This window comes from Vigna unguiculata, chromosome 5, assembly GCF_037176805.1.
Source record: "Vigna unguiculata cultivar grain cowpea cultivar isolate G323 ecotype 2 chromosome 5, ASM3717680v1, whole genome shotgun sequence".
Classification (NCBI taxonomy): Eukaryota; Viridiplantae; Streptophyta; class Magnoliopsida; order Fabales; family Fabaceae; genus Vigna; species Vigna unguiculata.
This window is the reverse complement of record NC_140796.1, coordinates 43,887,833-43,912,073: the sequence shown is the minus strand read 5'-3', so window position 1 is coordinate 43,912,073 and position 24,241 is coordinate 43,887,833. Positions and strand designations below refer to the sequence as shown.

Here is a 24,241-nt window from a genome sequence, read left to right as displayed (position 1 = left end):
TTTCTCATAAGGGAAACCTTCGCTAAATGCATTATATAACATTTTCGTATTAAATTTGGAGGTTATTTGTCACATTCACTCATAACATTTTATATAAAAAACAACAAACATAATTATTCTTCTTTTAGAATTATATTTCCTTTTGCTGCTAAATTCAGAAGCTATATATGAGTTTGCGATTGTGTCAATCTCGTAAATTAATTGGTTAATTAGAACCACACAACCGAGACTAAACCTAGAAGACAGAGATTGAAAAAAATCTCTTTCTATTTAAGGAAGAAATAGAAGAAATATAAAATTTTAAATAAATTACCATGAACTTAGGCTTTTGTAATTGAAAGTGATATTCTAATATTTTATATAACTAATAACTCATCTGTATTGAATACCAATGAACCAAAAGAATGGAGACACAAATTTAATTAAGAAAATGAGAATGTCAGTGCTTTATTTTCCTTCTTTTGGAACAAACTTCTCTCTCAAAATCAGTATTTCGTACGAGAAGAAATTACAAGAATTTTTTATTTCTGTGAGAATCTTTCATATTTCAAGTAAGTGTGCATGTTTATTTGACTACAGTAATTATCTACTCCCTTTTTCAATATCACAATAATAGGTGCATGTTTATGGAAGATGTGTACCATTTCTGTAACTACCATTTTAAATTATAATCATTATATAACAAAATAAAAGATAAAAAATATATAATTAAAGTAAAAATTAGAATTAATATATCTTCAAAACTTTAGTCTTTTTAACTAAATTTGTTAAATTTAAGTGCGTTTTTCATCTAATATTGAAGTATAAATGTATCAAAAGGTATAAATGAATCAAATATTATCGTGAAACGTGTTTGAAACGTCAAATAAGTTTAATAAAATTTAGTTAAAAAAATTAAATTTATACATTTTTATAGTTGAGAGTTAAATTAAACTAAAATCTCAAAAAAATAATTAATTCCAAATTTTACACACATACCTAATATTTTTTCTTCCATTCTTTTAGATAGAAACTTCTTGAAATATATGCATAAATTAACAAAGAGATGTCAATTAAAGTTATAAAAAGCAATTGTTACAACTGTTTCTTTTATAACCTTGTGCACATATTATAGAATTTTGAAAGCGTTGTTAGTTAAGTAGAGGTTGCATTAGGGTTACCACGTTGCAAGGATTTGGTTAGGATTTTCACATTGCAGGGCTTGGGCTACTATAATTATAAAACTAAGATTTTGATTTTCTGAGTTTGCTCAGTTATACAATTCAACATGTACTCTTATAAGAGTTGTGAAATAATCCATTTTCCTAAAATTTTCCATTTTTTTCCTCCCGCCAAAATCTCTATTTTTTGTAAAATTCGAAATATTAATTATCATGACTTTGCAAGCCAACTAATGGATACATTATTTGGACACTTCACTATTAGCCATCATATTAATTGTTTTCACCTTATCCTCCCAAAATCTGCAATTAAATGATATTAATAAACTTTAATAAAATGTTTCCATTCACAAGACTTAAACTTAAGAACTTGCTCAAAAAAACCAATTCCAAAAGGATCAACACTTGTTAATAAAAACAATTTAATTCACAAAATGAATGACAATTTGTTCCAACTATACAATTTTCTGAAGCTAAATCTGATTGGCTACAAAATTGATTGATGATACCCTGCCTCAATGGCCATGAATGTTCATCAGGTTCAAATCCAGTAGTTTGGTCCTTTTTCTACCTCAATTAAACAAATAAAGAGGCAGCATCAGGATTTCAACCTCAATCAAAGGAAGAATAATGCCTAGTATTTAGCTAATTGCAATGTGTTTAATCTCATCTCTACCAACAGTCAGGAAGACACGAATACAATAACAAACCATTTACCAAAATACTGTTATGTTTTAAATTCTCTGCGTCCACTGTAATTCGTCTTTCCTTTCGGGTTTTGATTTTAATCTCTTTTTTAGCCTTCTCTTCAAGTATTCCTTCCATAATTAGAAATCATCGTTTTCTTATACTAAGCTACTTCTTACCCCTTTTCTTTGGAGTTTGCTATATCAGCTGATGCCTCTGCTTTTTTGTTTCTGTTTTTTTCCTCCCCCTGTGAAATTCTTTACTTCTTTTGATTTAACTTTTTTTTCATTAACAAACCGTTTTCTTTTAGCACTTTTAGTTTTTGTTTCCCTCTCGATGCTATCCTCACCCATCTTCATTTCCTCGACACTCTTAGCACCGAAAACCTACACAATACATCAAAGTAAACAAGTCAATTGGAAAAATGGCCAATTATGCAAAGTTAATCACAGGAAGAGAAAAAAAGACATTCAGTGTTTTATACCTCTTTCCCTTGCTCTGAAAATTCTTTACTTTTTTTTCTCCTTTTATTTTTCTTCAATAGTCCCTTCTCTGCAAGCATTTTCAGTTTCTGGTTTTTCCGCTCTTTAGCTTTCTCCTCAAAGCCATCATCTATCATTCTCATTTCTGCTACATTCTTAGCACTGAAAACCTACAATACATCACATCACAGAATTAACAAGTCAAATAGAAATTTAGAACAAAAAAAAAAACTTTACATAGCACGTAATTGAAAAGGAAGAAATTATTTAGACACAGAAAAGGAAACAAATTAAATATATAATTCAATAGCTAGAACAAAAAATTGTCCAACAAAAGCATACCTTTTTCATGAGAGAAAGCGCCTCACTTTCTTTGTATTCAATCATTTCAAGTTGTTTCTCAATAAGCGCTTCTATTTCATGAATAAGTTCAACATCATTCTGAAAATGTGAAATGTCAAACAATAAGGAAACCTTTGCAATAAAAATATCAGAATCCTAAAATGATTTCATTTATATGAACATGAGTCACAATTGAAAAAACTTAGACACTTCCTCTGTAAAAACACAGCAAAACCACAGATCAACAAATATTTTCTGAATCTGTTTGAGTAATAACTCCACCCAATAGAATGGGATTATTTATATTCAGAGGCCAGACAAACCATGTCATCACACTTCAAAAATGACTATACATCAAGATATCCTAGACACCGCCATCCACAACACAAGCAGCAATTATCTAGAGTATGAACTCATTTTTCTAAGGTTTGCACAACACCCACAATCAAGTTTAAAAGTTCAGACATACATCGGTATGTCTGGGATACAGCTTGTACAGATTTAGATACTAACATAATAGGGCATTACATCAGGATCCATGCAGTTTAAAAGCACCTATGGCCCCCCTATAAATCTCAGTAACCAATTCACGTCAACTACAGCAGTATTATAGTTTAGTTGGTTAGGTTCATAATATCCCTGATATGGTAATGGTCACTGTTAGCATATCAACTCTTAATCACACGGATCAATTGACAAGTGTCAAATTTAGTGAAATAACACCGTTAATAACTTTCAGAGATGCAAAACTTTATCAATTTAACTGTTGAATTATATAACTGTCTATAGTAACATTGTTGATTTCAAGCTTCGACAAATGAGGAGGTTTGTGTCATGATGCCCATTTCCATGGCTCACTCAAAATGAATGACATGCTAATCCTAGGTTGTTACCCAGAGGTAACAAGTTATATCTGTCGAGTATAGTATTAAATGAGTTTAGTCGCCACATCAACACTCAAGTATGCTGTTGCATAAGCAACAGCCCACACAAATTTATTTAACAATTTTATTTCAAACAAAAATTCTTAGGTACAAATTCAATACTTGTAAACTTTGATTCAAATAACAAAGAAATTACAAGCTTTAATATTAAATATAAAATGAGCTAACCTGGGTAACAAGGCTCAAAGCCAGTCCCCCTCTACCTGCTCTTGCCGTTCGACCAACACGATGAATATAATCCCGTGGAAACCTGGAGATGAATAGTTGCAATATGCTAATTGAAATGCTTCAAATGTCTATGAAGAAGGTAAAGAAATTGGCATAAGAAAAGGTAACCTTGGAACATCATAGTTGATAACAAGGTCAACTGTAGGAATATCCAATCCACGACTGGCAACATCAGTTGCTAGCAGTACAGAAACCTTTCCTGATTTAAATTGATGAAGAGCTTCAAGCCTCTGAGTTTGTGATTTGAATGAATAAAGAGCTGCTGCTTCTTGATCAAGCACTTCCAGCATTAAACTTAAACGATGACAGTCTCTGAAATTTGGAAACATTTAGGAACATCTATAAAATATTTAAAAGAGAATGACAATAGTAGGGTAGGATACTTTTGTTATTTTACATATCATTGTGCTACTTAACTTTTAGAGATTCTATCATTTAGGATCTTATTCAAAGGGATTTTCTTTAGCCAAATACAGCAAGTTAATTGACCCTTTGATTAGGGTTAGAATTTCAGTACGCAATCTAACTTTAAGTATGAAAGGCATAAGTGCGTGAGAATTGTTTTATGACATCACATCAGGATACACAATATAAATTGAAGAACCTATTTACCTCCTTCATTATCTAATATCATATTTCAACATGAATAAAAGGTGAACACAATTGCTGCCAATTTTTAACTTGGGAAATCCGAATTCAGAAACAAAATAACCTTTCTATAAAGAAAACAAAAATATCCAACAGAGTCGATGAACTCGTATCTTCAGAGTCCTGTCAAATCGATGATGGCAGAACCATTGTTCATTCACATTGCAAACACCAGAATACTACAAAGATTTGGTCACATTTAACAGTTCCAAATAAATGAAATAATGAAATGCATGTGAATCAGGTATGCCTCGTTATTCAACTAAAGATATGTCTATATATGCTATTCTAGGTGGAAAAAGAGGATAGCAACAAATGTCTAATAATTATATTTTGCACACATAAAGGCCTAAATTTAGCATATCTAGGTAGAAGAAAAACAGCTCGAATTGTCAACAAAAACCATGCTAAACATCAGTTGGTGTGAAAAGTTACACACCAAAAATGAAAGCAAAGCAAACAATTATATATACAAATTATAGGGGTCACTTTTCATGAATACCAGTTATAACAGGACAGCTCTAAGGCTTCTTTATAGCCAAACAAAAATTTCTGCAATCATCAATTTCCATCCTTGACCTCCATGCAATGTAATAGTAACTTGAGTATTATGGGATATCTAAGTCCCACATCAAGTAGTGTGGGATGTTCAAATGGATTTATTATGTGCTTGGTTCTCTAGCCCCTAAAAGCTAGCCTTTGAGAGTGGGTGGGTTCCTCTAGTGCTTGAGAACTTATCAAATGGTATTCAGAGCAGTAAATTAGAGAACTGTGGCTGTCATTTGTGGCAGAGTTTTAGAGCTTTCTTAATCAGAAATTGAACACATCACTTTCAAACAAAACTCGAAAAAAATGGAGCAACCCAAACATGATGAAGCACAACTAGAGCTAGGTATATGATTGAGCCTATCCATGTAAACCCACCCCAGCATTAAATAATATAGCCCACATCTCAAACGGTCTTAAACTTTAACAGATCGCACCGCCCCACAAACACCATGGGTTATAAGGGCTTACTCACACCTGCAAAAATATAATTAAAAATATTTTTCATAAATTCTTCAAACAATACTTCTACTTAGAGATTTAAGGGTACAAAACCATACAAAATTGTTAGCTTTAAATATAGAAAGACCTGGACAGTAGGACCACTGGAAACATAGGACAATTCATTCTATGTGCAGTCTTGTACCATTCCAAAGCATGGAAATTCATTTGTTGTATTACCACATCACCTTTGAGATATGGAGATGGTGGGAGCAGTGGAAAACGAAAGTTGGATGAAAATAAGAGTGAAATAAGCAGTGTCATTATCGTTGTTGAACTTTCACTGGGAGGACATGAATGTAACCCTAACAATAACATTGGGAGGATATGAACGTAACCCTAATAATAATAAACTGAAAACTTAATGTGCTGGGCTGTACTGGGCTTCGTTTATACAGCATGCAGGTAACCGCAGAATCCTTGGGTAAAACCAATGTTTTATTTGGGGCATGTTGTTTCAGCTCCAAGGGTAGAAGCAGATACATAAAAGGACTCCATGGAATTAACCAGATGTTATCAGACATTTGTTAAAGATTAGGGAAATTAACCAGACCTTTGACTGATCTCTTGAAGAAGGAATCTCCAAATTGGTCTGCCACAGCTCAGGATGCCTTTGAATCCTTAAAGGCTGCCATGATAAGTTTACCCACAGTTGTTCCCAATTTCACAAATATTCGTAGAGGAATTGATACTTCACAAACCAAGGTTTGGGAGTTTTTTTCTTCAAAGGTGAACCACTACCACTTTAAAAAGAGCACAAGCTAAGTGAGTTTGAGTGGGAACTCATGGAACTCATAGTTGCAATCAAGAAATGGAGGCACTACTTAATGGGCATCTTATCATTTTCCCTGATCAAAGAAGTGTGAAAATCTCTTACTAACCGGCAGGTAGTTACCACAGACCAAATTCAAACGGACCTCCATACTTTTGGGCTTTCACCTTGAAATTCAAAATAATCCAGGTAGCAGTACCAAGGTAGAAGATGTTCTATCAAGGAAAATGAATTATGCTGCCATTTCACAAGTTCTATGTGAAGAATGGGAGGGATTACAAGAATTGAAATCTGATAAGGATCCAATAATCCATCTTGGATATGCATTGCCCAAGGGCTTTTTATTCCACCATAACAAATTAGTCCTACCCAAAAATTCAACCAGAATTTGTGTTATCTATATCGGATAACACAAATCATGTACAAAGTTATAATAGAAACCATAAAGGGTTATGGTGAAAAAAACATTGTGGTCAAAAAAGAAATATAATATCACCCCATATAATTTTAATGCAAAAGTAATGATAATATGTCTAGAAATTCAAATAATAATAACATCGTATTAAAACACCACAAATTTAATATCGTTACATTTGCATTAAAAGTATATGTGGTGGTATTATTTTCTAAACATTGAATTACTTTTGCATTGAATTTCTAGACATTTATTTTATGATTTGTTGAAATTTTAAGTTTTGAACATCAAATTTATGGTGTTTTGATATGATGTTATTATTATTTGAATTTTTAGACATAATATCATTAATTTTGCATTAAAATTATATGTGGTGGTATTCTATGAAGCCCGAACACGCCATATCAATGGCGTGTCCTATGTCTGACACATATCGGACACTAACACGCGTACATACTCGTATGACACACGTGTCAGTAAAGTGTCCAATTTGAAAGACATTTTTTTGTCTTTGACATGATTTTGACATGACTCCAACACAATGTTAATAACCACAAATATAATGGTTTTCTAAAAAACCCATAAACTTGTAAACTTATCACATAAGTATCTATTATGATTATAAAAATAAGAAAAAAATCTTATATGATCACTACTTTTTACTTTTTTGGATATTAGATAGATAGATTATATTCATTTGTGTTAGTTGACAATGTGTTAGTTGAAAATTTGAAACTAATATATATATATACATGTTGTGTCTTGTATCCTATGCTTCTTCAAAATAACCATATCTTCGTGTATGTGTCTGTGTCGTGTCCGTATCCGGGCTTCATAGGTGGTATTATATTTCTTTTGACCGCAATGTTTATAAAGGATTGAGTTTCCAATAGTTTCTGTTATCGGGTACCGATAACATTGGTGGAGATACATACATTATCTATGTATGCACTTTTCTTTTCCTCGCAACATCCTTTTTCAGCCAAGGATGTCGCTCTCATATTTATCAAAGGAGTTGTCAAACTACATTGATTTCCAATAACTATTGTCACTGATAGAGACCAAATCTTCCTTAGTCACTGATGAGCTGAATTATTTAGATAGGCAAGCACAAAACTAAAGTATTGTACTACATACCACGTCCAAGCTGACGGTCAAACTGAACAAGTCAATAGATTATTAAAATCCACAAAAATGATGGCAAAACTTGAGTGGTCAATTGGTGCTTATAAACATATTTACAATGTTTTTCAAGGGAGAATCTGACACCAGCCTAACTGGCTATCCTGGACAAGTTATAATACCTCATTCCATAGTTCACTGAAAATGTCTCCTTTGCAAATTCTATACAGTTGCAACCCTCTAGTATTATTCAAAGGAGATATATTCCCTCTAACATAGAAGATATTATTCAACTTCAAAATGAAAGAGATAATATACTTCAATAACTGGGAAAAAAAATCCCAAGCTTAAAAGAGGATGAAGTATTATACAATCAAGAAAAAGAGAAGTGGAGGAATAGAATTTAGTGTTCACGATTGGCTTTATCTTAAGGTTCAACCATACCTCCTGAAATCTTTAGCTAGTGAAAGGAATGAGACGTTATGTCCATGTTTCAACAATATCCTCCAAATAATTGGTTGAATTGCATACAGGCTAGGTTACTAGTGCAGGTGCACATCCATCATGCCTTTCATGTATGCCTATTGAAGAAAATATTAGCAGCAACATCAGTGCAACAACCTCTACCATCAGTACTAATAACACTGGAATAGGTGTTACAGTCCCAACCAGCAAATGTGTTAGCTGTAAGGTATGGAGACAAAGGAGCAGAAGAAGTCCTTGTTCACTGCGAGCATCTTCCTACTTGTGATTATCCGGGAACAATTTGCAGCCATCCATAACAATTTTCCTCATTTCCCCTTGAGGACAAGGCTAAAGCGTTGGGAGGGGGGGAGTATTGATAGAAATATTGTGATTAAGCAGGCTGTTTTAGGAGGAAGTAATTGGACTACAGCTTAATGGGCCCATTTAAGAGAAATTTTCTGCTATAAACCATAAATATGTTACTATAAAAGGGGTTTAATAGGATACTGTTGGGGAACTCCTGAGAATTAGAAAGTTGTAATGAGTGGACCAGACCTCCCGAAATATATACAACTTGCTATTCTCACAGGAAGACATTCCCTGTTAAACAATAAAGAATTATCTTCATTCTATCTTTGTCAATAGTTCTATCAATTGGGATCAGAGTTGTGAACAGTACCTAGTAAAGTGTAAAAGAGTGAAAGCTACTTATGTGCTACAATAGGAACTCGGGTATCATTGCGTTCCTAAGTCTCATTCTCATAAAGAAGTATGGGATGATCGGTAGAGTATTCAAGTATTTGGTTCTCCCCTTAATAGCTAGCTTTTGTGCGTAGATTCCTCGACTCCTTAAGTATTTATCATAATTCTACACCCCAAAGGGTAATTAAGCATGATGTGGAACACTTAACCAGATCTGCTATGTGTATCTTCTTTTATAATATGCAGTTACAACAATTTTTTTATACAAGTAAATGCATATCTAATATTTAATAAATCGCAACTTATTCAGAAAAGATAAACAATATATCAGTACATAAAAATAGAACCAAATACTAATTGTATCCATTATTTCACTATCATTGGTTTACACTTTATATATATAGAATAAACAGTAAGAACAAAAGCATCGAAGATATACATACAATAAAACTCTGGTTCACCCATCAACTATAAAACCTTTATTGAAAAATCAATAACGTTAAAATAATTGCCTCCATTTTCAGCTGTATGGAATGCATACTAGAGAAAGTAGAAATCCTGAGTTTGTCCAATATCTATTTTCTAAGTAGAGACACCAAAACCAATTTCAAGTCCTACCATTTGCCAAATAAATATAATTCCAAATTTTCATTGTCAAACTGCAACAACTTTTTTTTTCTTTGTAACTTCACAAATTTTAACTATTTACTGAATGTCATACACAAAGGCCATTGCACAGAACTATATCACCAGACCACAAACAGATTCAATTAGAGAACGGTTCACAACAATAAGCTTCAATTGTGTCCATCATAAACTGTCCACAAAAGTAAAAGAAATGCAATAACTAATACAGTCAAATTTTGTCATAATAAAATTAGAATGAGAATGTTTACAATTTTTACTTCATTGCAGGTGGGGACAGGGAAGTTAAACAAAAAATAACAGCCTAATAATTTATTGAAGAAAAGCGGTCAAAGGTAAAATTCTGATATTGGATATTTAGATATTAACAGTCAAGACAGGAACCAGCTAATGAAAACAAGAGCATCAATCAAATAAATTAGCAGGCGTGATTGTTTGATATATTAAGCTGAAACAGGCCACATTTTCCTATAGAACCACAAAAAAATATAGATGTGGACCTAGCAGAAAAATGAATAACAAACCATAATATAGAAAACAAAATTGGTAACAAAGAATCCAAACATACAATGTAGAAATATACCTGCATGTTGAGATAAACACGATGGCAGACCGAATTCCCATATCCTCCATTTTTGACAAGATATGCATCAAATATACATCTTTCACCTTTTTAGGGATGAATATCACCTGTTGCTTAAGTGATTCAACTGTTTTAAAACCTTCATATGCCTCGTAGACATACATCTTATCTTGGTAACGTTCTCGCAACTTTTGCAGAGTACTAGTAGTGGTCGCAGAAAAGAACAGATTTTGTCGAGTTTCAGGTAAGCACTGAAAGATAAATTTCAATTCCTCCTGAAAACAAGCATCCAGCACTCGATCTGCTTCATCCAAGACAAGAAACTGCAGAATCATAAGCCAAATATTAATTCATAGAATAATGAACAAATCATAGGTAAAAGAGTATACTTAAAATGCTTACCAAACCTGCTTTAAATCAGGTTACTCATTACCTTGTTTCAGGAGAAAACGAGAGGAATAATCAGGGTGTATGAACCCTAAATCCCTTTAATGAGTTCTAACACAAAGTTGTGCATGTTTCGATTAAAAGAAAGAGTAGAAACAAATGTTTCATTAAACGGTTCATATATTCGAACGCTCAATTTGCAATCCTAAAGCAAAAGTGCAGATAGTAAAACTTAGTTTAAATGTGGCCAAACGAGATTAATTTTGTTTCAAGTTTTGGTTTTAAAGCTACTTTTGGACCTACACATTGAAAACCAGACCAACACCAAACTGCTTATCTAAACGCGGCTCTAAATCGAATTACAAGCTCACTACCTTGGTTCTGGAGAAAACAGCAGAAATATCAGGGTTATCACGGAGCAAGACGTGGATTCTCCCAGGTGTAGCGATGACGAGGTGCGGCCTCGCAACCAAATCCTTCGCCTGCTTGAGCGCATCCATGCCGCCTACCACAACCGTGATGCGGAGGTGCACGGCTGAGCCCAGAGCGCGGAACTGCTCCGCGAGCTGGAACGCGAGTTCGCGCGTGGGCGTCACTACGAGTGCGAAAACGCCGAAGGGGTGCTCAGCGAGTCGATGCAAGATCGGAAGAGCGAAGGCCGCCGTTTTCCCGCTCCCAGTCTCGTCGATGCCAAGCACGTGCCGACCCTCTAGCACAGGCGGTATGCAACGCTGCTGCACGCGCCGTGGCATCCGCATTCCGAGCTCCCGGCACGTCTTAACCACCCAGTCCGCCAGGCCGAGGTCATCGAACGTCTTGCCGTCTATCGCGGCTTCGTCGAGGTCTTCGCGGCCGTCCGCGGCGGTGCTAGGGTTCATGTAGAGTTAGTTAATTAGGGATGAAAAATTGAATTTAGAGTTGTATGTGAATTGAAGAGTGAGTTGTAATGTTACCTACCGTTGATGAGATTCTTGAGTTTGAGAAGCTGGGAGCGTGTGACCATGCGAGTGGTGAGCTTCTGCTTGCTCACTTGTTTTATTTTTCCCACCTCCCACGGCGTCGCCGCCGCCATCGCCGTCGCCATTGCCTCTGCGGGAACGTTTCATTCTGTCTAAAACCCAAAACCCTAATTTGTGATGGAAAGTTGGGTTTTGTTAAAAGTAGGCGAAATAGAATCCAATACAATTTGAAAACTTAACAAATTGTATTTGATTTCAAGAGTATGAATTTCACTTCACACGCAAGTTTTTTTCCATTCTGAGTGTAGAAAAGCACTTCGGGATCTTACACGAGAATAATTTCAATGTTTACATATATTTTTGAAAATAAAATCACTTCATTACTGTAATTTTTTAATACTAAAAAAATCTCATTAATTATCAGTGTTCAATCATCAAAATATATTTTTCAAGGAGAATAAACTTTTTATGATAAAATTAGGGAATCCAATTTTATTGGGTTTAGAAATGACCTATTAAATATCAAGAAATATTATTTGAGTTTAGTGCTTTTAAAAGTCATTCATTTAATCAATTATGAAATAAAAGATGACATAATTTAATTTAATTAATAATAATTGTAAAAGTATTCATCGAGACAATAAATCATTTTACTTATTAAAAAATTGGAGTAAATGCATCACATATATAAAATTCAATAACACAACATTGAAAATTATTTTATATCTTTATATTTTAAAAAGTTACAATAATGGTTTCATACTAATAACGAAATTTATGATGCAGCGTATCATTTAAGAGAGTAATTTTGAAAGTATATCAATGCAACAAATTTCATTTATATAAATAGTTATAGATTTGTCACCACAAATTCATAATTTTTGGGTACATATATTATAGTCACTTAAATGAGGTCATTTGTTTATTTTTATTTTTTTCTCTCTCTTTTAAGTATTGGTTAAAGATAATGTGTTAATAATTGCACAACCTAATGTCACTGAAAAGTGATAAAAATAAAAATTGTGTCGATCAATGTTAATTAGTGAGTTTCTTAAAGAAAATGTAGAGAAAGATTAGCAAATCAATGAAGAAGAAAATGTGTATCAAAGATGACGAATGTTAAAATGAAAGAGTTATTCAAAGACGTATTGAAGAAGAAAAATGTGTATCTTTACTAAGACACTCAAATAAATGCAAATGAAGGTATATTACAATCTCACCAATTCTGAGTTCTTATCATTTATTTTTTAGCTTATCCAATTTTAATGTCAAAATAGGCATAAGAAAGAAAAGAATACAACACTACAAAAAAAAAAGTTATTTAGAGGAGGTCTATGGAGGTTAAAAAAAACCTCCACAAATAATTATGATATAGGTTAATTATAATGGTTTCCGTAAGTGCTAAGAATATAAGGGTTTTATTTATTTTGAAGAGGTTTATGACCCCTGCAGATTAATCTACATTTTTCCTTCAATGTATTCACATGTTCCTTTTCAGAAAACCTAAGCCTCCTCAGCCACGAAATATTGTTCGTCCCACTCGAAAACCTGAGTTTTTCCTCAAATCAGTTACGCTCTGTGATTCACTCCGTCGTAGCTCTTTCCATCACACCCTCTCCGTCGTGGCCTCAATAGTTAATCATGATTCAGTCTCCATCGTAGCCTCCTTGGTAGCCTCCATCATAGCCTTAGTAGCGAATCAGTCACTCCGTCACGCCCTTTCTATCACTCTGTCGTAGGCGACCCTATCACTCATCGGAGTTGTTCGCAGCTTAGGAGCCTGCACTTCCGATTGATTTCCAGCATTCCACTTCTGATTCGCCTGCACACATGGTACCGCAATTCACACTTTTATCTAATTTGTCACACAGGAGAATGTTGAACCTTAATTTGCAATTCATTGCTATGTTTGCACATGTATTGACGTTCTTAGGATGCGATGTTTGTGGGTTTATTTGTGATGCGATGTAAATTGTTCTTAATTATATACTACTTATCATGGACTTGCATAAAAACATTCATTCTTATTTGGATTCATATATTATTTAACCATGAAACAATCGTTCTTATTACTAACTATTTTTAAATGTTAATGGTAGAACGTCTCAAGAAAATCTATAAGTCATTTCCTCGGGTTCCATTGCCATAACACCTGTGGGATGTTGATGACATGCAATAACTTTCTGAAAGCATTGGAAGTGCAAAGACACGTGTTGAGGTTTGTTCCTCATTCTAAAAAACTGCTATCAAGTGAGACTCATTGTTCAATTTACAAAAGGATATTAATGCATTTAGATATCTTATTAATATTTTTAATTGAGAGTCTATTTTATCATAAGTCGAGGTTACTTTTATGTGTTTCAATTTACAAGCTATATTAGAGAAAGGTTTGCAATATCCTATATGAGGAAAGTGTTTTGACTTGTTCTGCCTGCTCATGTATTTATGTGTTTTTTTTGTTGAATTAACTGATCAGTACTAAGAATTTCTAATGTTAATTGAGGGCCAAAGTTGTAAAAGGATTTATGATTGATCCTCTCATCTATGTTTCTGACATGATGGATCCTCATCATATCTCAAATCCAGATGTTAACTTCAAAATGATTTAACTTGTTAATTTAGTTCCCAATATTTTGAGCTAGTAAACTTCCTTAATGAGTTTTGATTTGTATGGAGTTTGATTCTTAATTCTAACTCTATAGGTGGATCAAATGGGTATTCATTCTACCTCTGATCTTCAACCAAGGACAACTTTGTATGGAGATTACTTTTATAATTATTTTCACTTGTGGTATGGACATCTTATTTGATGGAAAGGTTTGTATCTTACATAGTGTTTTTGCTTCTTTACATGGTGAAACATTGATAATGGAAACTCATACACGTCGTCTGTTGTATTTCCAGACCAAAATCAAGAAGTTTGTTTTGCATGAAAAAAAGGAGGGGAACCAAGCTTGCCCTTAGTGCAAAACCATATACAAGTGCCTAAAGGGTAAGTCTTCAACCAATTTTTACTTTCATCTCTCTATTATATTACTTAATAATGCAACTCAATATGCATCAATTGCTATCACATCCTTTCCTTGTGTTTGGCTTAAGAATTTTTTATTTGAAATTGTTAACATAATGGAGGAATAAAGGCAACCATTGTGGAGGAAGTTGCCAATTAGTCCATTCAAGATCAATCCTGGAATGATTCAAAGTGAGTACTATTTTGGTCTAAACTCTATGTTGGTCAAAATGTTGTATATATTGTGATTGAACCAGCAAAATGTTGTATATTCTTGTCTGAAAACTACCAGATGGTACTTCAACCGCCTATATTTTCACTTTTTTGTCAACTATTCTTTGTGATTGAACCAACACTTCTCTTTTCAGGTTTCAAAGTCTTATGTTGGAGTTGCTTTAAAGGTTTTAGATTTTGCAATATATTACAAAGAGCTTACAGAAATGGAGGAGCGAGAGCAAAAGAGGGAGAAAGAGCTAGACAGGCGTAAGGCTGATCATAATAAAATGATGGTTCTGATTGTGGTTTTAAAGATAGAAGGTTAGAAATAATTTAAACAAGTTGAAAATTCTGAATATAATGCAAGCATATTTTCATTCTGATTACTACTATTATTAGATTACACAAAAATTCATTTATTGTCATATTCTACAGCATAAGTGTTTTTCTTTGTAACTCATAATTTAGCATCCTTGCACGTTTGTAAGCATTAAGACTTCTACATTGCCATGTAAATTTTGAGGGGGTCGATGTCTAAATTTCTTAAAATATATTTGTCCATTATGAACTAATAACACTAGTAATTTCTTTTTTGCTAGATCAACATTAGGAACAGAGGGGTAGATTCTTACACCACTACAAATATACGAGTCCTATTAGATGTCACTTAAGTTGGAAATTTACAAAGGCAACGGGTTCAATTTAAGTTAATAATTGCATCCATGAAGAAAAATCTGAATCTCAGTACTGGTTCTTGTATAACATTTTATAATTTGGAGCTATGAATATGACTTTAACTTTGTTTTAGTTTTATAGATTTTTAATAGGTTAATGCCTCTGGAATAAACTACAATAATCTGACAAACAATTTTAGACATTTAAGTTCGGATTACTATTTTAAATTTTATCATTGAAGATTTATAATTTTTGTTTCATTTTTTCAAACTTCTAAATTTTAAACTTTCACTTTAATATTTCTCTTTTATCATTTCAGCAAGTTGGTGATGCAAATGAGCCCGAGTATCTATTGGGTACAAGCGCTTCGAGAAAGAATCGGCAGAGGATTAAGAAGAACGACAACAAAGAGATCAATAGTTTTATTTTTGTATGAGTAGTTTTAAACTCTAAACTCAGTTTTTTATATTTAGAACATTATGTTTTTTTTTTCAACATTATGTATTTTCTTTATTTATATTTACATTGTAATTGTTAATACTTTATCAAATCATTAATAAAATTAATTTTTGGTTAATTTCTGTGCACTTTACAAATTTATTTATTTTGTTTATTTTTTATTATAAAAATAATTTCATTAAATTAATAAATTATAAATATAGGTAGGTAGTAATAAATAAAGGAGGTTTTAAACCTCCACAAAATAATAGTCAATAATATAAGAAGTTAAAACCCTCCATAAAACAACATCCCCAATATAATTTAGATACCAAGGGTCACTCAAAACCTCCACAAATAATTTGTGGCAACTCTAACTATGGAGGTTTAGAAAACCTCTACAAATTAATTTGTGAAGGGTGAAAACCTCCGCAAATTGAAAAAAAAACCTCCACTAAAAAATATTTTTTTGTAGTGCAAGGGCAAACTAAATGTTTACAAATACATGTAAAAATATGTTCAACATTGTCTAGAAGTTGTCTTGGACAAAGATGGAAAGTCTATTGGTCGCATTGACAAACTTGTGTCTGACTTGAGTTATTTTCTTGGGACCATGGCAATGAATTCAAACTTGTGTCCTTTAATTTATTCAAATTTCAAGGATTTACTAGAGGATCGCAGATGTTGGATATGGAATTATGTTATGGTATTTGAATGAAATTCTTTAAATATTTGAATTATTAAATATTTATACATATGAATGACCATATGTCGTTTTTAGAAAAAAAAAATCATTATTTCTAAGAAAACGAGGGGAAACAAATTTTAGTTGTATAAATGATACATGGAGAGGCAATAAGTTATATCAAGTTTTAATTTTAATTTTTCCGCACTTAGGGAAGAAGATTTAATGTCGATTTATTTAAAAAATATTTGTCTTTTATTAAATTAGTAATATCCTGCCAATATGTTACAATTTGCACATTTAATTAGATTTCTTAATGTCATGAGTTTTACTTATGTTATCTTCAATTACAAATTTATAAATATTGATTTAATTGTTATTTAGTTAATTATTTTGTAAAATTGAATAAATAGTCTTTAAATAGCTTATGACTTGTTATATTTTTGTATTACAATAACAATGTCCAAAATAAATTATTTGATTAAAACATTAATCAATTTTTTAGAAATGTTATAACTAGTGTAAATGAATAAGTCACTCAAAGAAGTGTTGCCAAAGATGCAACTTCAAAAGAATAGACCACATTTTAAAAGCTGGTTTTTAAAATTATATAAAGACAATGACATCGATTTAATAACTATGGTCTAAATGTAAACACATAAGTTAAATAATCATTGTGTAAAGAATACACAATGTCTAAAATGTGTTGCCTGAAGAATATGCAATGTATAAAATGTGTTGTCTAAAACTATGAAATAAAGTGATCCTTAAACATTGGTCGAAAAACGTGCTCTATTGTTATTCATCTAAGATAACAATTTTCAAAACATTCATGACTTTAGGTAAAAAAAAAAGTGTTTCCTTTGAGCAATAGCCACAACTGTAACCTTCACGATTGAAAAATCGTGGCCAAATTTGTTGCGTAAACTTATCTTTCACTTGAGGATACATTTTTAAATTGTTATCTAAACTAAAAAGTTGTGTGATAGGCTTGCACTGAGAGAGATTAAAATTCCTCTCATGTCCATAAATTTTTGTAGTGATTATGAGATTAGTTTTTAGGCTTTTGAAAATTTGAAGTATATTCATGAATTCCCCAATTTAAATGGAGTGAAATTAATAATTATTATTAATTTTAAGTCTTTTGCACATATATATATTTTCAACTCATTGATGACAAGGAAAAATAAATGTGGTCCAAATAACTCACATTTTAAACAATGTGATTTAAAACATCTATATTTTTGAAAAAATTGTTTACAAAATTTGATCTATACCTTTCAAAACTTTAATAATTGTTGTTTCCAATAAAATAGACAACATTTTTGCTATATCTTTTTTTTTAGATAAATAAAATTTATTGTATAGGTAATAACTAAAGATTGTTGTTTATGCATGTTTTACTTAATGGTTTTTGAAACATTGACATGTCAACATGGCCTAAAGAAAAAAATGGTGTATAAAACTTGTTATTAAACTTGCTAACTGACTCTAGTTTACTAGGATCAAATTCTAAAACAGAATTTTTGAATTATCCAACTATGTTATTTTATCCATCCTTACAATTGTTATTATTGTTTTAGAAATTCTTTATGTATAAAAAGAATGGAATAATAGGATAACTTTAGAATGGACATTGAATAAAGGTATACAACATTTTTTCATAATTTTATAAATATTAAAGAATTAAATTTAAATTGCTTTTACATATATATATATATATATATATATATATATATATGTATATTTGTTTGAATTTTGAAGGATAATAAATTTTTTAAAGATTTTATTAATTTTGCTCATCTAATTAAAGATAATCATCTTAATACAAATTAGTAGGATGTTAATACCTCTACTATCGTAATTGACTCTAAAATCAAAATTTGATTTCAAAGACCATTAAATTTTTAAAATATTTTGTTATAGTTTTCCGACGACTCCTTTGTATTTTTTCAATATCTTTTATCGTCCAATCATGACTGCGATTTTGACAATACTCATAATGATTAATTTTGTTTTCTTTTAGGTAATTGAATTCAATTAACCTTTTCAAATAAAATCTACATATGGCCTAGAATTCCCAGAAAAATAGAGGCATGTAAGCCCTTCAAAAACAAAAAAAAAAAAATCAAGAAAAATAAAAAAGAAAGAAAGAATAAACAATTAAATGAATTAGCACTTGGAATCATGAATTTTTCCAACAAATGTCAACAAATTTTGTCTTTTATTATGTGTATTTTTTAAGTACCTTTCATTTGAAGTTCTAGCATGAACCCAATAGGTAGATTTGATACTTAAATTTTTCCTAACTTTTTCTTTGAAGTTTTTTTTAGTCTTTTGTGTATAAGCAAATTAATTTGCTTTATAAAAAAAATGAATTTCAATATATTTTAATTACTTTATACAAAGAAACTACTTAAAAATGAAAAAAATTGAATTGTAAGTAATTCATGTATTTGAATTTCTTGAAATTGTTAAAATTCTTTATCCAAACACGTCGTTAGGTTTTGTCTTATGGTTTTCATCCTTAAAAGTTATTGTAATTGCATTTAGATTTAAACTCAATTCACTTGAAAGAAAATACATCATAATTTGAATTTTGAGACAATTTTAGTGAATTTATGGACTTCTCTCTTTAGTGAATTGAGTATATATCTCACAATGTTCTTATTAAAACTTTGTAAAGAAGCAAAATAATATTCATATTGTGCTTTTATTGCATATATTATTGATTGTTTCCATGTTAATGTATTAAAAATGATACAACTCTTCTAATAACAATAATAAACACATGTTAAGGCATACAACACTAATTCTACAAAAGTTGAGAAAATGTTGATTCTAATATATTCATCTAAAACAAAAATGTAACAATGATAATCTACATACAAACTATATACAATTTTCTAATGCTCATAATACAATAAGTATTATAACTGTCAAATTTATAAACATTTGTATTCTTCACATTTTGAGGTTAACTTGTAATCTTAAATTAGTTTTTGTTTGAGGGTTTTAATATATTTTTGAAAGACTTTAGTTTCATAATATATATATTTTACTATTGTGGTTATTGTTATAAAATAAAGCTAATAACAGAGAGAATAATAAAAGGCAGAATAAAGGATGAGAGGATAAGGAACAACTTTTCTATGTGTCTTATTACTGATAGGAAGAGTCTTATTTATAGATACATGGTAACCCATAAAGGATACAAATCAAATAGTTAATACAAATATTTACAAGAAGAGTAATAAATCATATGAGTATCAATCATATGAGTAAATGTATCAAATCAATTGACGACCATTAATTCACACTACTACATATTTGTTCTTTAGTAACATTTAAAAAAAATGTTACTACATTATAAAAAGTGTTAACAAATATAATTTAGTAACATTATACCACATCTTACGTATACCCTATGTTACTAATAAATATTAGTGAAATTTTTACGTATCAATTGAGACATTTATAAAAATGTTACTATATACCTTTAGTAACATTTATTTAATAAAAATGTAACATTTTAAAAAATGTTACTAAATCCTTTTAGTTATAATTTTTTTATAAATGAGTAACATTATAAAAATGTTACTAAAAGTCATTGGTAACATTTTTTTTTTGAAATAAAGAGACATTTTAAAATTGTTACTAAAAAAAATTAGTGATATTTTTTTGTTAAGGCAACATTATAAAACTGCGACTAATATAAATAGTCACACAAACATTTCTTTTGACCAATTGATCTCTTGTAATCATAAAAAAATTGATTTTAATTTTTATAGATCAATTCTTAAGGAGCATCAAAAACATATTTTACCTTTTTATAATATATTATGTTACTTAATGATAATTCAAAAGCATAGAAGTAAAAAAATAAATAATATACCATGTTTTTGAGAAATTATCTTAGACTAAACAAATATTTTCTATGATGATATTATACCAATGCTCATGAATTCCTTAGACTGCACCCAATGATTGAGCCCACTTATACAACGAACTTTTAAATGCTCTAATCATTGAAAATGGATTTGTATTATCTTCTAACAAACAACTATCAAACAATGAGTTTTCACCTGTCTTTCAAACATTTATAGCAAGCTCTTTCTAACGATAGGATTAATTATGTTTTTAACTTGCAAAATTAAAATTTGTCCCTTTTCTGAATTAATTCCTATATGTAAAAAGAGAAGCAAATATCATCTTCTGTAACGAGAAAAATCATATACTATATTTCAACATAAAAGATAAACAAGAATGCAGAGCCGGTGAAAGAAGTGTTCAAATTTTGTCTGAGTTTTAGGATTCTCAACATCATCATGTTATGCATTAAAAATAAAAGTAAATACATCTAAGTATACCTCAACTGAAACATGGAAAATCTCAAGTTTAAAATATGATCTCACTAACCATCAACATAAATTGAAGTGTCCTTCTCTTCTTCTATTACTAATGCATGATTTTTTATTTTGACAGTTCAGAATTTCTAGGAGATATGGTATTGAATTAGCTTTAATTTCAGTCATATTCTTCATCATCTTCCTGATTCAGAATCTTTTGATGCTGAACTTCCTACTAACATTACTTGTTAAATACTTAAAATCAGTGGGCACTAAAAGCAAGAGAATTTTGTAGAGAGCATTGAAAACATTCAAGGTAGACTTGAAAATATAATGTTTTGGTTTCACGTCTTTGAAGTTTCATAGTCTCAAATTTCGTTTTTTGTGCATATGTGTTAATTAGCAGTAGGTGATGTTCTCAAACTCTAAATTCAAATATTGGTACTCTTTTCAACATAAAAAGTTCTCCAATAAGCATACTCTAATTATCAAAATAACAACTCTTTGAAAAACAGAATCAGTGTGCATGGGATATCATAACTACGAAGGAAGAGAATTGATGAAAATCATAAGGCTCTTGTCATAATTGAATACGAGTTTCTTTGTTTTTGAGAACAAATAAATGTTAAATAGCTTTTATATAATAGTTAATAGAAGCTGAAAAACATATATATATATATATATATATATATATATATATATATATATATATATATATATATATATATAAGCAGGAAAACAAGCAGGAACAGAATCCTATGAAAATTTATTGTATCCAATAGAAAACATTCACACCTTATTCAAGCCGCTTCTTCAGATCATTTGCATGTAACAATGTATGTGCACTATCTAGCAATTGTAAATAAAGATAATTAAAATTGATAAATTGGTATAACAAATACATAAATGTTTTTAACCAAACTATTACTATCATTTACTAAAAGACTTAGAGTAAACTTACACTTGTGAGATTTCTCTTGTTTCAATTTTTTCAAGTCAAACCCATCAAAATGAATTTTGGGTTTCCGCTCTCTTTTTCCTATTTCTTTTCCTTGAACAACACTAATTAGATAAAGTTCATTAATAAACAATCAATATAACAACAAAAAAATGGAAACAAAAACTACTTATATGTATGTATTGCAACAGATTCACTTACTTCAACACTTGATTCATCAAAGCCAATTGATCCACATTATATGTTCACAATACTAAGAACAAACATTCACATTATATATTTTATACTTCTTTGAAAAAATACATTCCCTTGACCATTTCTACAATAATATAATAATGTATATTAAAATTTTAAGTTAAAAAAAACAAAATACAATTAAAATATTATTATTATTTTAATTTGTAATATGAGTGTTTTTTTTACTAGTTAGTGTCAAACTTATTACTACTTTGTCATCATTCTATTTATAATTCTTTTTATCTATCTCTTTAGAAGGTGTCAACTATAGTATTTTTTTTTTTTATATTAGCATAAGCCAACTAGTATAATAGTATGCATAATTTTCAATTATTTATATTGAATCATAACTATTGTAGACTTACCAAAATAAGGCAGCAGATTTTGGATTCCCATTGAAAATATCTAAACTATTACCTAAAGCCAAGAACCTTTATGATTGTTACCTCAACTTCACTTCTCATTTTATTTATCTAATCATACCAAACCAGAGAGGTGGAAGATTAAATGAAAGGATACAATAAATCATCCAAAATTTTCAAGCATGGTTAAACAAAATTTAAAGCTTATAAAAGTATTAGACAAAACTATTTCCTATCGGGTCATCTATTGAAAAATCCACAAAAATAGAAATAGAGACCTTATCCACAAAAACTAAACAAGTAACATCTAGCACTAAATAAAGAAAAAACAGAAAAAACAATAATATCCTTCAAGTAGTGGAGATTTATACGCAAAAATTATTTCCTTCCCCAACACCATCGTCTTTGTTAAACAAATATATCAAAGAATGCTAAATATGCATTTTAAAAGCCAAATACATCTAGGAGACAATCAAATCTAAAATCCTCATATAGAGAACAACAACAACAACCCTCAATTATAGACACTAGGAAAAGTAATTAAACTAATTTCGAAAAAATTATTCAAATCAGGAACTAAACCCTAAATTGCATAGGTTAGAGAATGGGATAAACTAACCTTGATTGTGCCGTTGCAAAAAGATTGGAAGCAATGTAGAACAAATAGATGTCAACCCTAATACCCTAGAATGTGAGATGTCAAAATTAGAATGAGGAGAACAATGAGTGTTAGAAAGCAGACAAAGGACTCGCGACCTACTAGAGCGATGAGTGAGAGTAGAGAAGAGAGTCACGACTAGAGAGGAAGCCGCAAAGGGGAGAATGCGAGTGAACTGGATAAACAATCACAACGGAGAGAATGCTAATGAACAGGAGAGGCAATCGTGCCAGGTGAGAGCTTTCTTTGCTGGGCTAATTAATAATTTATAATAACTTTTATTTAAAATATAACTTATAATCATATTTTTTTAAAAAACATAATTATAATTTATAAAATTGATGTATAGTAACATTTTTAATAGTTATGATAATGAAAATGTTAGTAAAAATAGAAAAAGGTGTAATTATCTATAGTGACATTTTTTTAAAGTGTTACAATATTAATATTAATATTCTTTATAGTAACAATTTTAAGAAAATGTAACTATATTATACCTATAGTAACATTTTTAATAAATGTAGCTAAGTAAATGTTGTTGTAGCTACTAAATGTTGTAGTGTCATAACATTCCCCCTAGGGTGTCCATTGATAAGAGAATGTGTCTCGTTAAAACCTTACTAGGAAAAACCTTTGAGATAAAAACCTAGTGAAGGAAAAAGAGTTCATCATTCTATATAATATTGTTCTTTACATAATTTATTTGTCCTCCTCATGTAAACTTACATCATTAAGATGATGAAGTTCAATCTTGTGAACCAATTGCTCAAAAGTTCTCTTTGGCAAAGACTTTGTAAGTAAATCTGGTAGATTTTCGCATAAACGAATCTTTTAGATCTCTACATCATCCTTTCAATTGATCAATGCATTATTGTCTTTATGTATGGTTGTTGATTTCATTCTTCTCAAGGATAGACTACAAGTTAGTTGCACATGTTGAATTATAGACTTTAACTAAACATATTCACGTTTTACCTCATGTAATACTAAAAATTATGCATGATTTTAACGACCTCACAACTATTAAAGTGCATAATGGATGTGACTTGTCCATTTAGAACATTT

At 30.6% G+C, this 24,241-nt stretch overlaps 1 protein-coding gene across 1 annotated transcript; it reads right to left on the bottom strand.

Annotated features, from left to right (window-relative positions):
• Nucleotides 1-1,565: 1,565 nt before the first annotated feature.
• On the bottom strand, nt 1,566-11,906 carry RH36 (RNA helicase 36). The gene is made up of 8 exons (XM_028073775.2): nt 11,587-11,906; nt 11,004-11,496; nt 10,243-10,565; nt 3,952-4,155; nt 3,784-3,865; nt 2,672-2,770; nt 2,332-2,499; nt 1,566-2,233 (listed from the first exon to the last, which is right to left on the bottom strand). The coding sequence occupies exons 1-8, from the start codon at nt 11,733-11,735 to the stop codon at nt 2,051-2,053; spliced, it is 1,701 nt and encodes a 566-aa protein (XP_027929576.1). The 5' UTR covers nt 11,736-11,906; the 3' UTR covers nt 1,566-2,050.
• Between the last annotated feature and the right edge of the window lie 12,335 nt (nt 11,907-24,241).

Coding starts and splice junctions, on each gene's coding strand:
- RH36 (XM_028073775.2), bottom strand. CDS start 11,735: ATGAAACGTTCCCGCAGAGGCAATGGCGACGGCGATGGCGGCGGCGAC. Junction 2,771..3,783: donor CTTTGAGCCTTGTTACCCAG/GTTAGCTCATTT, acceptor TCACATTTTCAG/AATGATGTTGAACTTATTCA. Junction 2,234..2,331: donor TTTCAGAGCAAGGGAAAGAG/GTATAAAACACT, acceptor TGTATTGTGTAG/GTTTTCGGTGCTAAGAGTGT.